This window comes from Nerophis ophidion, linkage group LG24 (genome assembly GCF_033978795.1).
Source record: "Nerophis ophidion isolate RoL-2023_Sa linkage group LG24, RoL_Noph_v1.0, whole genome shotgun sequence".
In the NCBI taxonomy this organism is placed as follows: domain Eukaryota; kingdom Metazoa; phylum Chordata; class Actinopteri; order Syngnathiformes; family Syngnathidae; genus Nerophis; species Nerophis ophidion.
Window position 1 is genome coordinate 41,228,203 of NC_084634.1, and position 17,843 is coordinate 41,246,045.

Below are 17,843 nucleotides of genomic sequence, written 5' to 3' on the forward strand. Positions count from 1 at the left end.
GTTCATCTTCTCTCTGCTGTGTCTGCCACACAGATGATGCGTCCAGGCGTATCACTCACCAAAGTCCGACTCCTTGCTTCTGAAGAAAGCCAGAACACAAGGCAGAAATAAAAGTGGATTCCACGTGACTTTCAACATCCAAGTAACATTGGGAATCACCATGACGCAGGCGGTTGTTGTCCAAGGTGAGTTTTCATTGGACAGCTAACTTTGGAATAAAATAACCTTTTTGCCACCAATAGGAAGATATATATTGAATTTGATTTAGATTTTTTTTGTAATATCAAGTCCAATTTATATCTCTTCTAAAAAGACCAAATTTTATAAAATAAAAAAAAATGTTGCTAACAGTAGTGAAGTGAATTACATTTATATCGCGCTAGTGAATTACATTTATATAGCGCTTTTCTCCAGTGACTCAAAGCGCTTTACATAGCTAAAGGAAGGTAAGAGTAAGATTCAGTGCACTACTAGTGTTTGATCAGTTGAAAGGGAAACTTGTTTGGAATTATCTCTTGTCATTTGTATTCATTGGTATCTTTAAAAAGTAGGGAAAAAATTTAGTTTTTTGGTCAAAAAATCTTGACAGGCTTAGTTTAACGTTTATTTTTGTCCTTTATTTCAATTGACATTTGTAAAAATATTGTTAGAGCTATAATCATACTAACATAGTATTATACTTTGAAACTGGAATTTTTTTGCCTTAGGTCATGGGTGTCAAACTCTGGCCCGCCGTGTAATTTCACTTGGCCCTTGAGGCAATATAAAATGAACATTAGAGCTGGCCCGCTGCTGTAACACAGCATTCACCGCTAACACTCTTACTTGCCAACCCTCTCGATTTTCCCGGGAGACTCCCGAAGTTCAGTGCCCCTCCCGAATTTCATCCCGGACAACAATATTTGGAGTGGGCTTTAAAGGCACTGCCTTTGGCGTTTTCTACAACATGTCTCCACGTCCGCTTTTCCTCTATACAAACAGCGTGCCGGCACAGTCACATAATATATGCGGCTTATACACACACACAAGTGAATGCAAGGCATACTTGGTCAACAGCCATACAGGTCACACTGAGGGTGGCCATATAAATAACTTTAACACTGTTACAAATATGCGCCACACTGTGAACCCACACCAAACAAGAATGACACATTTCGGGAGAACATCCGCACCGTAACACAACATAAACACAACAGAACAAATACCCAGACGCTACAATATACACCCTCCCGCTATCACCAAACCCCGTCCACCTCAACCCCACCGCCGAAAATAAGCATTAAATTTTTATTAAAATTTATTTGATATGCCATTGATATTTTTTAATTATTATTATTTGAAACTCAATTTTGCATGTCACTATAAAGTTATATAAGCCTTGCTTGTTCAATATTCAATGCAAAACTTGTTTGGGTCCCTATTAAAAGGTTAATTTGTTCAACCTCGGCCCTCGCCTTTGTTCAGTTTTACATTTTGGCCCACTCTGTATTTGAGTTTGACACCCCTGCCTTAGGTTATACAAACTACAAAAGCAGTGAAATTGTCAGCTTGTGTAAATGCTAAATAAAAAGAGAATACAACAAATCCTTTTCAACTTATATTCAATTGATTGGACTGCAAATTCAAAATATTTCATGTTTGGACTGGAAAACTTTATTTTTTGCAAATATTAGCTCATTTGGAATTTGATGCCTGCAACATGTTTCAAAAAAGCTGGCACAAGTGGCAAAAAAGAGTGAGAAAGTTGAGGAATGCTCATCAGACTTATTTGGAACATGGCACAGGTGAACAGGCTAATTGGGAACAGGTGGGTGCCATGATAGGCTATAAAAGCAGCATCCATGAAATACTCACTCATTCACAAACAACCACTTTTTCAACAAATGCCTGAACAAAATGTTTAAGAACAACATTTCTCAAGCAGCTATTGCAAGGAATTTATGGATTTCACCGTCTATGCTCCGTAATATCATCAAAAGGTTGAGAGAATGTGGAGAAATCACTGCACGTAAGTCATGATATTACACACCTTCCATCCCTCAGGTGCTACTGCATCAAAAAGCCACATCAGTGTGTAAAGGATAATACCACACGGGCTCAGGAACACTTCAGAAAACCACTGTCAGTAACTACAGTTGGTCGCTGCATCTGTAAGTGCAAGTCAAAACTCTACTATGCAAAGCCAAAGCCATTTATCAACAACACCCAGAAACACCGCTGGCTTCGCTGGGCCCGAGCTCATCTTAGATTGATAGATCAATAAAGTACTATCGATCTATCTATCTAAGATGTACTGATGCAAAGTGGAAAAGTGTTCTGTGGTCTGACCAGTCCACATTTCAAATTGTTTTCGGAAACTGTGGACCAAAGAGGAAAAGAACCATGGGGACTGTTGTAGGGTGAAAGTGTTCTAGTCAGCATGTGTGATGGTATGGGGGTGTATTAGTGATTGTTGTAGGGTGAAAGTGTTCTAGGCAGCATGTGTGATGGTATGGGGGTGTATTAGTGATTGTTGTAGGGTGAAAGTGTTCTAGGCAGCATGTGTGATGGTATGGGGGTGTATTAGTGATTGTTGTAGGGTGAAAGTGTTGTAGTCAGCATGTGTGATGGTATGGGGGTGTATTAGTGATTGTTGTAGGGTGAAAGTGTTCTAGGCAGCATGTGTGATGGTATGGGGGTGTATTAGTGATTGTTGTAGGGTGAAAGTGTTCTAGGCAGCATGTGTGATGGTATGGGGGTGTATTAGTGATTGTTGTAGGGTGAAAGTGATCTAGTCAGCATGTGTGATGGTATGGGGGTGTATTAGTGATTGTTGTAGGATGAAAGTGTTCTAGGCAGCATGTGTGATGGTATGGGGGTGTATTAGTGATTGTTGTAGGGTGAAAGTGTTCTAGGCAGCATGTGTGATGGTATGGGGGTGTATTAGTGATTGTTGTAGGGTGAAAGTGTTGTAGTCAGCATGTGTGATGGTATGGGGGTGTATTAGTGATTGTTGTTGGGTGAAAGTGTTCTAGGCAGCATGTGTGATGGTATGGGGGTGTATTAGTGATTGTTGTAGGGTGAAAGTGTTCTAGGCAGCATGTGTGATGGTATGGGGGTGTATTAGTGATTGTTGTAGGGTGAAAGTGTTCTAGGCAGCATGTGTGATGGTATGGGGGTGTATTAGTGGCCAAGGCATGGCTAACTTACACATCTGTGAAGGCACCATTAATGCTGAAAGGTACATACAGCTTTTCGAGCAACATATGTTGCTTATCATGGACGCCCCTGCTTATTTAAGCAAGACAATGCCAAGCTAGGTGTTATAAAGAGTGGCTTTGTAGTAAAAGAGTGCAGGTACTAGACTGGCCTACCTGTAATCCAGACATTGATAATGTGTGAAGGCAAAATAATGAGGCAGGAGACTGTTGAACAACTACATCAAGGTTCAAGGTTCAAAGTTTATTTGTCACATGTAGACTACACCATAGTGAAATTCTTTTTTCCATGCTCTTCAGATATTGCGTACATTGGGATCCAAACACTAGTTGCAGAATCTAATACACTAAATACAAGAAAATACAAAACATTGAATAGCTCTGATGTACATTATTTGCAAGACAATTAAGTTGCACAATAAGTCACAGTAGAAAGCCAGAATGGGAAAGAATTCCACTTCAAAAATGTGTCTCCTCAGTTCCCAAACCTTCACTGAGTGTTGTTCAAAGTAAAGGCCATGTAACACACTGGTAAAAATGCCCCGTGACAACTTTATGGCACTAAAAGGGGAGCTATGATGATTTGAATGTACATTTGTGTTGTGGATATGATCTATTTGATGTGAGTGACATTGTTCTCTGCTTCATAGTTGGACAGTGTGGAAACCAGATTGGTTGTCGCTTTTGGGATCTTGCTTTGCGAGAGTATGCCCAGTTCAACAAGGTAAGTCAATTTGGACACATTCAAATGGACTTTTCAGGTAGTTGAGTAAACTCATTAAGTCAGCAGCTTCACTCTTTAGTGATGAAATAATAATGGTGGGACTTTATTAAAATACTTGATACATGACTTGTTTAATTTCTATATGTGATACAACACATGAACAATATTTTTTACTTCAAATAATATTGCGGTTGATGACTGAATCACTAAATAGACTTACAGTGGCTTTAAAAAGTATTCATTACCCGTGGAAAAAAAAAAAAAAAACAAGGGCAGAGAAGACTATCATTGCACTTCAAACATTTAATGAGACATAATTGGAATGTGGTGTACAATAAAAATAATGTTAACATAGCTTATGGACGTTTTCCGAGGAATTTTCTCAGTCCTGTATAATACAAACTGTCCATAAAGGCAATACACATACATAGACATATACATATACATATCCACATACATATGCATATACATATGCATATACACATACATATGCATATACATATGCATATACACATACATATACATATGCATATACACCTACATATGCATAGACATATGCATATACACATACATAGACATATGCATATACACATACATATGCATATACATGGACATACACATAAACATATACATATGCATATACACATACATATACATATGCATATACACCTACATATGCATAGACATATGCATATACACATACATAGACATATGCATATACACATACATATGCATATACATGGACATACACATAAACATATACATATACATATGCATATACATACACATAAACATATACATATACCAACTGCACAAGGTTTGCACCGGGATTACAAAATGCGTGTAAAAAGAAAAAAGACTCTTTAGAGAATGTGTAAAACAAAGAACTAGAGAGGCTAAAATTAAATATAAAAGTTGACCAGTGTTATGTGGGACTATTATACCAAACTATTACATGATAGCAAGAACAAAGTTAAAGGAATACTAAACCTCATCATTAGAAATGTTTACCCTAAATATTTTATGGCTAGCCAAGTTAAAAGGGACAATATGGATGATGTAGCTGATAGTTTAATGTTCTCGTAAGACGTGTAAAAACGCCAACTCAACACCAAGCCAAACTGGAGTCAATGAAGAGAACGTCGTTGTAAGCTTGACCATTTACTTTTGACAATTCTTCATAGACAATATGGTGAAAAACTGAAAAGAACAAAGAGACACAAACACAATATTGCCTCCGTACATATTTGTCTAAGATATCTAAATTGTAACAGTAATGTCCAAAAATGTCCAGCAGAGGGAGACTCTCGTCTGCCTGAATGACTTGAACACATTGTATCCAATTCAGATTAGATTAGATTAGATTAGATAGTACTTTATTTATTCCGTCAGGAGAGTTCCTTCAGGAAAATTACAATTTTCAGCACAATCCCATTCAAGATCAGACAAACATTACAGGGAGACAGAACAGGATCGCTGACGGGTCTGCCGGCTTCCAGCGCCCCTTACAAAAAAGATGACATACAGGTAAACATGGGAGGGGGGGGGAGAAAAGAATAGAAGATTAAAATAAAATTTAAAAAATCGGTCTTAGCCTGGGCCCTGGAGTGGGGGTGCAGACTGAGGCCAAGGGAAAAAAAAAACCCAACAACTCATAGCCATAGTACACATCCCTCTTCCATGTGTGTAAGAGGGAAACATCCAACAGCAAAGAAGATAGAGGACATTAAAGACATTAAAGCAGCAGATACAAGCAGACACTTCTACATACAGCTATGAATAAAAAGTAAAAGAAACATATCCACTGTGGTGGCCTCTGCGGTGTTCCACGCCATCGTCCGCTGGGGAGGAGGGAGCATGGCCAGAGACAGAAGCAGACCCAACAAAGCAACCAAGACAGCCGACTACACTCTCGGCCAGTGTCCAGTCCGCATGGATGAGCGAGGATACGTCCAAGGTGACTGAGGTGTCCGACACCTGCTCACCCAGTCGAGACACCGCGAACCCTCTCCGTCCCAGCGCTCAGTGCTAGCTCCGCAGTCCTGTCCCCTCATCCGCATCTCCTCCAGTCCCTCCAAACAGACTCTGGTGTGGCAGAGACCCTGCAGCTGTTCTCCATGGCCAAAAGGCTCCCGGGAGGCAGATCCAGAAGTCCACAAAAAAAGCACCACAGAGGTCACGAAAGTGCCACCCCTTGTCACACAGTCCCAAAGGGTCTCGGACCAAAATGCAAAAAAATATAATAAGACATGAAAACAAGAGGGAAACACAAAAGGATGATACAAGAGCACAGAGCTCCTGCCTACAGCAGCCACTACAGCAGCGCCGTCTTGGAAAAAAAAAAAAATTCAACAATTATATTTAACTTATCAGCACTATTACACTTTTTTGTTGTTAACTTATTAAAGACAACTTACGGCATTGCTTCTTCGCCGCTTTGTGTAGGATGGCAACATAAATGACTACAGAAGACCGCAACATGTATGACTTGCTTTCCAACGAATACCGGAAGTATCGACAGGAAGTAATTTAGCGGAAGTGACATCATCTAACTGCTGTTTAGCGATTACAGCGTACAATAAATATAAATAACTTTAGCTCCAAATTAAAGCATTGCAGTCTATAATACAAAAATATTATCACGTAATTATGTAAAGAATATTAACACTTGACTTCAGGACAACACAGTTAAGTTTAACACTTTTTTTGTAAATGCGGGGCCACATTTGTCAATTCAAATGCTTGATCAATCAACATCCCAGGACGGGAATGGCATCCCAAGCTAATGTTCCTTCGCAGGTACTGAAAAGACAACGATAGATATTGTAAGTTATTGATGTTGTAAAGAAAGGTAAATGTAGAATATCTACAGACTGTAACGGACTCCACATGACAACTGTGGAAAAGGTCATGGAGGGGATTTCAAAACCATCAACATTCATCAGTCAGCCATCATTCCATTCAGAGAAAAGGAAAATAGCTAAAGTTGTCCCGCTTTCTAAAACTGGGAACAGAAAGCACTTATTCAATTAAGAAATACATTGAGAGAAGTTATTTACTGATTGATCAGAGACATTTATTGGCAGACATACATTGTTCTTATTTCTATGTATTCATGTGTTTATAAAGAAAGGGTAGAAACAAACACAACCCAAGAACATGAGGTCATAACACCGGGCAAACACAACAACCAAACCGACCAGTTTGGCCCACTTCCTGACTTCCTGAGGTGCAAAGTTGAAAATGTTGTAGTGAAGGAAGTGAAGTGAGACCACTTTTTCAGTCTTAAATATTTTTTGTGGCAAATTGCCTTTATTTGCAATTTTTCCTAAAATAGTGTCCGATTTGATCAACTACTTTTTGAGCCTCCGAAACATTAGGTACTCTACATAAAATATGATTAGTGATTTGTAAATATAAGGTGTATATTTTTATAAAACCTGTTTTCATATGTGAAAGTCTACATTGACCTATTTAAAAGCACATGTGATAGAAGAGGATTCACCTTTACAACATGATGTGATTTATATTTACTCTCTTATTCAGAGTGCCTTGTATGATGACGCCGTCGGTACTTTTTTCCGTAACGTGGACTCCAGGTAGTAATGTTTGCTTTCATTCTGCTAGTCTTACTGTATTCATGTGCTTGCCCTATGGCAACTCATGCACAGGGATGGCGTGGCGCAGTGGGAGAGTGGCCGTGCGCAACCCGAGGGTCCCTGGTTCAAATCCCACCTAGTACCAACCTCGTCACGTCCGTTGTGTCCTGAGCAAGACACTTCACCCTTGCTCCTGATGGGTGCTGGTTGGCGCCTTGCATGGCAGCTCCCTCCATCAGTGTGTGAATGTGTGTGTAAATGTGTGAATGTGGAAGTAGTGTCAAAGCGCTTTGAGTACCTTGAAGGTAGAAAAAAGCGCTATACAAGTACAACCCATTTATCATTTATTTGTTCCCCCAATTAACAGTGATGGAACACATCTGGCTGCTGGTGGAAGAATACAACTGCTGAAGGCGAGGGTAGGTTCCCAAAACTTCTCTTTTAGGCCTGTTTTCAGAGTGGCAGCAAAGGCCACGGACATATATTATTTTACTGTAAGTACAGTGTAGCCATTTAAGTTTGATGTTTAAATGCCATAGGGCAGGGATGTCATTGAGGGCCACATGGCAGTTATGTCTGCCATCAGAGGGCCACTTGGAACGCTGAGTAATGGAGGAATTTGACTCTGGGTTTCATTATTAAACATATCCATTGTTTGAAGTAGACTGTCCATTTTACAGTAAAATATTGCATTTTTAAATTTTTTACAACATTTTACAGTAAATGGAAACACAGTACCACAGTTTTTGGGGAGGTTTTAACGGAAAAAGCAGAGTTGCCAGAATTGTACTATTATATTGACATTGGTTTTTACAACATGATGTTGTTCATGGAAAAACTGTACAAGTTATTTTTTTATTCTGGCAACTTAGCGGCCAGTTTTTCTACCGTAAAAACAAGTGTATAGTTTTTCCATTCATAGTAATACACCGTTAAAAACAACAACCGCAGTAATACACCGTTAAAAACAACAACCGCAGATTTTACAGTCAAAAACATGTCAGCTCAGTCAACAGAATTAACACAGAAAACACTAGTATTTTTTTTTCAATTTACAGTAATATGCTGTGAAGAACAATGTAACATGTATTGTCTTTTGTATTAATTTGATGGGTAGTTTGCTGTAAAGTTAAGTGTTTTTATTTAGACAAAACAAGCAGTACATATATGTTTTCTGTCAAAATAAAAAAAATGAATGACATGTAGTAAGAAAATATGAAGTACTTTATTGACACATACTTTGCAGGTGTTTGGGGCCAGATAAAAGGATCTCTTGGGTTTGACACCTGTGTCATAGATTATAGAGTGTAGGAAGTGCTGTAAGGGCATAGAAAGTGTTTATAAGTGTGTGTGTGGAGGGCTTCTAAAGATTTTAAATGCGTATAATATTCATATAAATCATAAAATAGTGTCCCTACTTCAGGCAAATCCAACTGTGGTACACATACCACTATACAGAGAGTATGGCCAACTGGGTTTCAGAGTTAGTCCTCAACATAGCATTCTGTAAGAAGCTATTGACCAATCATTTAGGCCATACTCTTCTCTGATTGGTCAACGCCTCCCCCCCCCCCCCCCCCAATTGACTGCAGTGCGCCATGTTGGGGACCAACTCTGAAAAGCAGTTGGCCATCATAGTCTGGCTCTGAGACTAATCTGCTCCAGCTCTCATCATTGCCTCTCGCAGGCCAGAGACAAGTACTCCATGCCTGGACATCTTTCTAGTCAGATTACAAGTCCTAGCTATTTTCCTCTTTGTAACCTCTGACTGTCTCATCCTAGTGTCATTGGAGCCGAGGTATGCAACTATGTTCGAGTAGCTAGTGGTGTGATTAGCCTGTTGTACATGTTTGCTAGGCCTGCTGCAAGTTAGCTCCATAAGATTAGCTTCAGTATCAGATGTTTAGGCCCCGGAAATACACTTAGTTGTGGCTGGTTTACTAAACTGTATGTCCCGGGTGATGGAGTCCACTATGACTAAGGTGTGGTGTCTGGTAGACTGGGGTGTGGGACTATCTAAAGGGCTAAATCTGTAATACGTCTTAACCGGTTCATCATCACTTCTAGGCCGCTTGGGGCTACTACGATCTGGTCTAGTCAGCTGGCTGCAGCTAACGCTAGCAAATGTGCTCGCGGCTTCTAAAGTTACAAAGTTACCTTTAAGGTCTTCTCCAAGGTTTCTCATAGTCATTCACATTGACATCCCACTGGGTTGTGAGTTTTTCCTTGCCCTTAGATGGGATCTGAACCGAGGATGTCGTTGTGGCTTGTGCAGCCCTTTGAGACATTTGTGATTTAGGGCTATATAAAAAAACATTGATTGATTGATTGACTCTGCTCTAAGTGGCAGACACAGACCTATACCAGGGACAACCTATCCATGAGGACGGTGCACAAAGAACAGGAAGCCACCTTTTTTCTTTCACCAAGTCAAGTTCATCCTGGGGTGGGACAGGGGTTATTGTGTGTGCCTTACAATACGAAGGTCTTAGTTCCGATCCCAGGACTCAGGGTCTTTCTGTGTGGAGTTTGCATGTTCTCCTTGTGACAGCGTGGACCTATCCCCAAAGACATGCTACATCTAAGAAGGACAGCTCCAGACTTGAGAAACTGATCAGGCGGGCCGGTTCTACAATCTGAATGAAACTGGACACACTGGTGAGGGTGGCAGAGAAGAGGACTGTGGACAAACTAGTGAGCATCCTGGATGATGGCAGTCACCCTCTGCATAGTGTTATCAGTAGCCAGAGGAGCCTGTTCAGTTCTAGACTGCTTCATCCCAAGTGCAGGACTAATAGACTCAAAAACTCCTTTGTCCCACACGCCATTAGACTGTACAACTCCTCTCTGGGGCGGGGGACGGGGGGTACTAGGATGACAGGGGATGCAAAACAATAACAGTGCAATACGTTTTCATAACATGGTCACTACTGCCTACTTTGTCTTGTTATATTCTTATTTTACTGTTATATTTTTATTCCCATTGTTGCTTTTTAGTTTTTATTCTTATTGTAATATTTCTCTATTTTGTTTCCATTTAAACCCCCATTATTTACTTTTTACTTTTATTTAAATTGATCTCAACTCTGTACACTGCTGCTGGAATTTAATTTTCCTGAAGGAACTCTCCTGAAGGAATCAATAAAGTACTATCTATCTATCTATGCACCTGGGGATAGGCCCCTCCCACCTCCAAAGACATGCACCTGGGGATAGGCCCCTCCCACCTCCAAAGACATGCACCTGGAGATAGGTTGATTGGCAACACTAAATGGTCCCTAGTGTGTGAATGTTGTCTGTCTATCTGCCATGAGGTGGACACTTGTCCAGGGTGTATACTGCCTTCCACCTGAGTGCACCTGGGATAGGCTCCAGCACCCTCCGCGACTGCGAGAGGGACAAGCAGTAGAAAATGGATGCAGTTCTTGCTGTCTTCGGTGTGCAGTAGCTTTGGACCGGGACTACCTTAGCTTAGCAACTAGTTAGCTGAAAGTGAAGCAATGAAACAGAGTGGATAAAGGGTATGGTATGATAAGTGGATAAATGTGTTAGATAAGGAATAAAGACATCTGTAAAGTAATTATAGGCACACAGGTATAAAGATAGCTCTTAGCTTTGAACAGCGGGTCCCCAGAAACTGGGTATCGTAGGACGGCATCACTAGTTCTTGTGGAGAATCGGTTTCTGGGGTTTCGCTTCCTGGTAATCATTTGCCAGTTTTGTTAACGATTCCCTCGTTGATTCCTGCGGGCATAAACACTGGAGTACTTGGAAAGTGGACATTCCATGAAAGGGAGCAGCTCTGTGTAGAACAGGCAACTGTTGACCAGATTGAGCACCTAGCTGCAGGTTTGTGTATGGTTCCAACATGAAGACTGGAGTCTAGTCCTGAGCCATTATTTGAGAAACAGTGTGTTAGCCACCTCCTGAAGCACGCATGAAAGAGCAATCCCCAACATTGTGTGTGCAGGCAGTGCTGGTGGACATGGAGGAAGGTGTGGTCAGTGAGATCCTTCAGGGCCCTTTGAGAGATGTGTTCCACAGCACTCAGCTGCTCACAGATGTGTCAGGTGCAGGCAACAACTGGTGAGACATCACAAGCAAACACCAAATGGAGCAGATTTCTACATACAGTACATGTGTTGCTTCTTGTGGGCTCTTCCACATTCCTCACACATTGCAAAACATCCAGGTTAGGCTGATAGGAGACTGCAGCTGGGATAGGCTCTACAGTAGCGAGGCCTGGGCCCACAGTCAATAAACCAGCAGCTGGGATAGGCTCTACAGTAGCGAGGCCTGGGCCCACAGTCAATAAACCAGCAGCTGGGATAGGCTCTACAGTAGCGAGGCCTGGGCCCACAGTCAATAAACCAGCAGCTGGGATAGGCTCTACAGTAGCGAGGCCTGGGCCCACAGTCAATAAACCAGCAGCTGGGATAGGCTCTACAGTAGCGAGGCCTGGGCCCACAGTCAATAAACCAGCAGCTGGGATAGGCTCTACAGTAGCGAGGCCTGGGCCCACAGTCAATAAACCAGCAGCTGGGATAGGCTCTACAGTAGCGAGGCCTGGGCCCACAGTCAATAAACCAGCAGCTGGGATAGGCTCTACAGTAGCGAGGCCTGGGCCCACAGTCAATAAACCAGCAGCTGGGATAGGCTCTACAGTAGCGAGGCCTGGGCCCACAGTCAATAAACCAGCAGCTGGGATAGGCTCTACAGTAGCGAGGCCTGGGCCCACAGTCAATAAACCAATCAGAAAATAAATGAAAATGAACTCAATAAATTTGTCCACGTCAATCATTTTTGAAATTGTTTAAAATGTTGTCCTGTCCAGCTACTCGGACAAATCATACAGTAGATGTAGATGATCTATATATTTAGTGTGGGATACTTCTCTTGTTGTCTTATTTGTACAGAGGTGGGTAGTAACACACTACATTTACTTTGTTACATCTACTTGACTAACTTTTGGGATAAATTGTACTTCTAAGAGTAGTTTTATTTACTTAAGTATATTTATAGAGAAGAAAGGCTACTTTTACTCCGCTCAATTTATCTACATTCAGCTCGCTACTCGCTACTGATTTTTATCAATCTGTTAATGCACGCTTTGATTGTTTTGGTTTGTCAGACAGACCTTCAAAGTAGGATCCATCACATGCCTGCGTTTCACCAATCAAATGCAGTCACTGGTGACGTTTGACTCCCTTTCACCAATCAACCAGAGCCAGGCGGTCACATGATTAACTGCACACTTTTTTTTATAAACCTTTATTTATAAATTTCAACATTAACAAACAGTTGAAAATAATAATCAAAGTAAGTACAAAAACAGTACAAAACAGTTTAAAAACTGTTGGAAATTCAAAGTAACTAAAATAGAATGCAAAAAACATATATATATATATAGATATATGTAGGTGTGGGAAAAAAATCACAAGACTACTTCATCTCTACAGATCTGTTTCATGAGGGGTTCCCTCAATCATCAGGAGATTTTAATGGAAGCATTCACATACAATGGTTTATATAGAGCACAGAGTGGGTGGGTACAAGCAGGCGTAGGGTGTGGTGATTGGCTCATGTGTTACCTAGGAGGTGTTTCCGTTTGTGGCGGCATGTTGAAATGATTTCACTGCGCTTGTTGAGGGATGATAAATCTGGATGATATATAATAAACAGTTTCTCTTTTAAGCATAGGTTGCATCTTTTATTACCACTGTTGTAAGGTGTGTAGGATGCAAAAATTTGCCATGTTATTGAATATTCAACATTATTGTCTTTGAGGTTCCAAATGTGTTTGCTGAGTTCTGTAGAATTCTGCAAAGTCTGGTTTCTAAAGGAGGCGTTGTGATTATTCCATCTTGTTTTGAACGCTCCTTCGGTTAATCCTACGTACGTGTCGGATGTGTTAATGTCCTTGCGTATTACCTTTGCTTGGTAAACGACTGATGTCTGTAAGCACCTTCCGTTGAGAGGGCAATCATATTGCGCTCTACCACGGTATCGAGCACTATTCTCTGGATAATCCAATCAAGACATATATATATATATATATATATAAAGTAAACAAAGTGCAAAGCCATAGGCTCACTCAATCTCAAGAAATAACTTAAATTTGGAACACAGCATCATCGTTTTCACAGCTTTTTGGTTGTTAGAGTGTTTTAATGTAGAGTTTAAAATATTTTTTAAAGGCACAAAAAATAGGTCTGGTATTGAGAAACTTACATTTATGAATATAAAACTTTGCCAATAGTATCATGAGCTTGCAAAGGTAAAATTCATTTTCAATTTGTTTTTAATACAGTGTAAAATCAAATATATATAATTTAATATACATTATTGTTTTAGTTGCATAAGAGATATTCCTGGCTCTGAATTTGTTCATGGCTGTTTTTATGTTTTTGTGCATTACTTGTTGCCGTCATCATTAAAGGAACAGGTTACTCATCACTTACTCAGTACTTGAGTAGTTTTTTCACAACATACTTTTTACTTTTACTCATGTAAACATTCGGGTGACTACTCCTTACTTTTACTTGAGTAATACATCTCTAAAGTAACAGTACTCTTACTTGAGTACAATTTCTGGCTACTCTACCCACCTCTGTATTTGAATTAGACTTTATGAAATGGATTTATATTATTATTTGGAACAGGAGGGGATAGAAAGAGGACAAAAAGGAAGACGGGGAGGGGATGATAAGACAAAGAGACAACAACAATAATAGAACAACATCAGCAAACAGGACATGTACAAATATGATGGTAACAGTGATAGCAAAGAAGCAGTTAATAAATATTAGTAACACAGAAATGACAATGAACATTATTAAACTACAAATAGATTAATACAAACACCAATAGAAGTATCACTAGATTAGATTAGATAGATTAGATAGTACTTTATTCATTCCGTCAGGAGAGTTCCTTCAGGAAAATTACAATTTTCAGCACAATCCCATTCAAGATCAGACAAACATTACAGGGAGACAGAACAGGATCGCTGACGGGTCTGCCGGCTTCCAGCGCCCCTTACAAAAAAAGATGAGATACAGGTAAACAAGGGGGGGGGGGGAGAAGAAAATAAAAGATAAAATTTAAAAAAATAAAATAAAAAAATCGGTCTTAGCCTGGGCCCTGGAGAGGGGGTGCAGACTGAGGCCAAGGGAAAAAACCAACAACTCATAGCCATAGTACACATCCCTCTTCCATGTGTGTAAGAGGGAAACATCAAACATCAAAGAACACAGAGGACATTAAAGACATTAAAGCAGCAGATACAAGCAGACACTTCTACATACAGCTATGAATAAAAAGTAAAAGAAACATATCCACTGTGGTGGCCTCTGCGGTGTTCCACGCCATCGTCCGCTGGGGAGGAGGGAGCATGGCCAGAGACAGGAGCAGACCCAACAAAGCAACCAAGACAGCCGACTCCACTCTCGGCCAGTGTCCAGTCCGCATGGATGAGCGAGGATACGTCCAAGGTGACTGAGGTGTCCGACACCTGCTCACCCAGTCGAGACACCGCGAACCCTCTCCGTCCCAGCGCTCAGTGCTAGCTCCGCAGTCCTGTCCCCTCATCCGCATCTCCTCCAGTCCCTCCAAACAGACTCTGGTGTAGCAGAGACCCTGCAGCTGGTCTCCATGGCCAAAAGGCTCCCGGGAGGCAGATCCAAAAGTCCACAAAAAAAGCACCACAGAGGTCACGAAAGTGCCACCCCTTGTCACACAGTCCCAAAGGGTCCCAGACCAAAATGCAAAAAAATATAATAAGACATGAAAACAAGAGGGAAACACAAAAGGATGACACAAGAGCACAGTGCTCCTGCCTACAGCAGCCACTACAGCAGCGCCATCTTGGGGAAAAAAAAAAACTATTGATATTGAATTAAAATAACAATTACCTCTATTATCAACAACACTTAGGCTGTTGCCCCCGCGACCCGACCTCGGATAAGCGGAAGAAGATGGATGGATGGATGGATCAACAACACAATTGTTCAAATGCAATAATACATACAGTGGTGGTCAAAAGTGTAGGTACACTTGTGAAGAACATCATGTCATGGCTGTCTTGACTTTCCAATCATTTCTACAACTCTTATTTTTTGTGATGTAGTGATTGGAGCACATACTTGTTGCTCACAAAAAACATTCATGAAGTTTGCTGCTTTTATGAATTTATTATGGCTCTACTGAAAATGTGAGCAAATGTGCTGGGTGAAAAGTATGCAGAGACAATGCATTACTATCTACAACGTATCTACTCTTCTTTCCCATCAGGGCCGTTGGACACATGACGTATGGGTCAACCTACAGAGAAAAGATAGTGGACAAGCTGAGAAAAGCAGCAGAACAATGTGACTGTCTGCAGTCCTTTTTCCTTCTGAACTCCCATGGGAGGAGGTAAGACACTGCAACTTCCTGCTTGCCATCGACCACGTCCTGTCACGTGACTCAGTGAAGTTGTCACCTTGTGTAAATGCTAAATACAAAGAGAATACAACAAATCCTTTTCAACTTATATTCAATTGAATAGACTGCAAAGACAAGATGTTTAACGCTCGAACTGGAATTTGATGCCTGCAACATGTTTCAAAAAAGCTGGCACAAGTGGTAAAAAAGAGTGAGAAAATTGAGGAATGCTCATCAAAGACTTATTTGGAACATCCCACAGGTAAACAGGCTAATTGGGAACAGGTGGGTGCCATGATTGGCTATAAAAGCAGCTTCCATGAAATGCTCACGCATTCACAAACAAGGACGGGGTGAGGGTCACCACTTTGTCAACAAATGCCCGAGCAAATTGTTTAAGGACAACATTTCTCAAGCAACTATTGCAAGGAATTTAGGGATTTCACCATCTATGCTCTGTAATATCATCAAAAGGTTGAGAGAATGTGGAGAAATCACTGCACGTAAGCAGCAATGCCCATGACCTTGGATCCCTTAGGCAGTACTGCATCAAAAAGCCACATCAGTGTGTAAGGGATATCACCACATGGGCTCAGGAACACTTCAGAAAACCACTGTCAGTAACTACAGTTGGTCGCTAAATCTGTAAAGGCAAGTTAAAACTCTACTATGCAAAGCCAAAGCCATTTATCAACAACACCCATAAACGCTGCTGGCTTCACTGGGCCCAAGCTCATCTAAGATGGACTGATGCAAAGTGGAAAAGTGTTCTGTGGTCTGACGAGTCCACATTTCAAATTGTTTTTGGAAACTGTGGACGTGCTGTCCTCCGGGCCAAAGAGGAAAAGAACCATGGGGATTGTTGTAGGGTGAAAGTGTTCTAGGCAGCATGTGTGATGGTATGGGGGTGTATTAGTGATTGTTGTAGGGTGAAAGTGTTCTAGGCAGCATGTGTGATGGTATGGGGGTGTATCAGTGATTGTTGTAGGGTGAAAGTGTTCTAGGCAGCATGTGTGATGGTATGGGGGTGTATTAGTGATTGTTGTAGGGTGAAAGTGTTCTAGGCAGCATGTGTGATGGTATGGGGGTGTATTAGTGATTGTTGTAGGGTGAAAGTGTTCTAGGCAGCATGTGTGATGGTATGGGGGTATATTAGTGATTGTTGTAGGGTGAAAGTGTTCTAGGCAGCATGTGTGATGGTATGGGGGTGTATTAGTGATTGTTGTAGGGTGAAAGTGTTCTAGGCAGCATGTGTGATGGTATGGGGGTGTATTAGTGATTGTTGTAGGGTGAAAGTGTTCTAGGCAGCATGTGTGATGGTATGGGGGTGTATTAGTGATTGTTGTAGGGTGAAAGTGTTCTAGGCAGCATGTGTGATGGTATGGGGGTGTATTAGTGGCCAAGTCATGGCTAACTTACACATCTGTGAAGGCACCATTAATGCTGAAAGGTACATACAGCTTTTGGAGCAACATATGTTGCCATTCAAGCAACATTATCATGGACGCCCCTGCTTATTTCAGCAAGCCAGGTGTTACAATATGAAGCGTAAAATACCACAACAAAGACTCCGAACTGTTGAACAAGTTAAGCTGTACATCAAGCAAGAATGGAAAGAATTCTACTTCAAAAATGTGTCTCCTCAGTTCCCAAACCTTTACTGAGTGTTGTTAAAAGAAAAGGCCATGTAACACACTGGTAAAAATGCATTTTTTTAAACATGTTGCTGCCATTAAAATCTAAATTAATGATCAATTGCTCAAATAAATTAAGTTTCTCAGTTCCAACTTTAATTATCTTGTCTTTGCAATCTATTCAATTGAATATAAGTTGAAAAGGATTTGTTGTATTCTCTTTTTATTTAGCATTTACACAAGCTGACAACTTCACTGCTTTTGG

The 17,843-nt window shown here is 40.9% G+C and overlaps 1 protein-coding gene across 1 annotated transcript; it reads left to right on the forward strand.

Moving 5' to 3' along the window:
- The first annotated feature begins 1 nt into the window (after position 1).
- LOC133542342 (tubulin epsilon chain-like) lies at positions 2-15,968 on the forward strand. Its single transcript, XM_061886383.1, has 6 exons — positions 2-185; positions 3,848-3,921; positions 7,468-7,520; positions 7,888-7,939; positions 11,491-11,606; positions 15,813-15,968. Exons 1-6 carry the CDS (start codon positions 161-163, stop codon positions 15,937-15,939), a joined length of 447 nt encoding a protein of 148 aa, XP_061742367.1. The 5' UTR covers positions 2-160; the 3' UTR covers positions 15,940-15,968.
- Positions 15,969-17,843: the final 1,875 nt, after the last annotated feature.

Bases quoted from the DNA above. Each gene is read 5' to 3' on its own strand.
- LOC133542342 (XM_061886383.1), top strand. From the start codon at position 161: ATGACGCAGGCGGTTGTTGTCCAAG. The intron at 3,922-7,467 runs GTAAGTCAATTT...TCTCTTATTCAG, and splicing joins AGTATGCCCAGTTCAACAAG to AGTGCCTTGTATGATGACGC. The intron at 7,521-7,887 runs GTAGTAATGTTT...CCCAATTAACAG, and splicing joins TTCCGTAACGTGGACTCCAG to TGATGGAACACATCTGGCTG.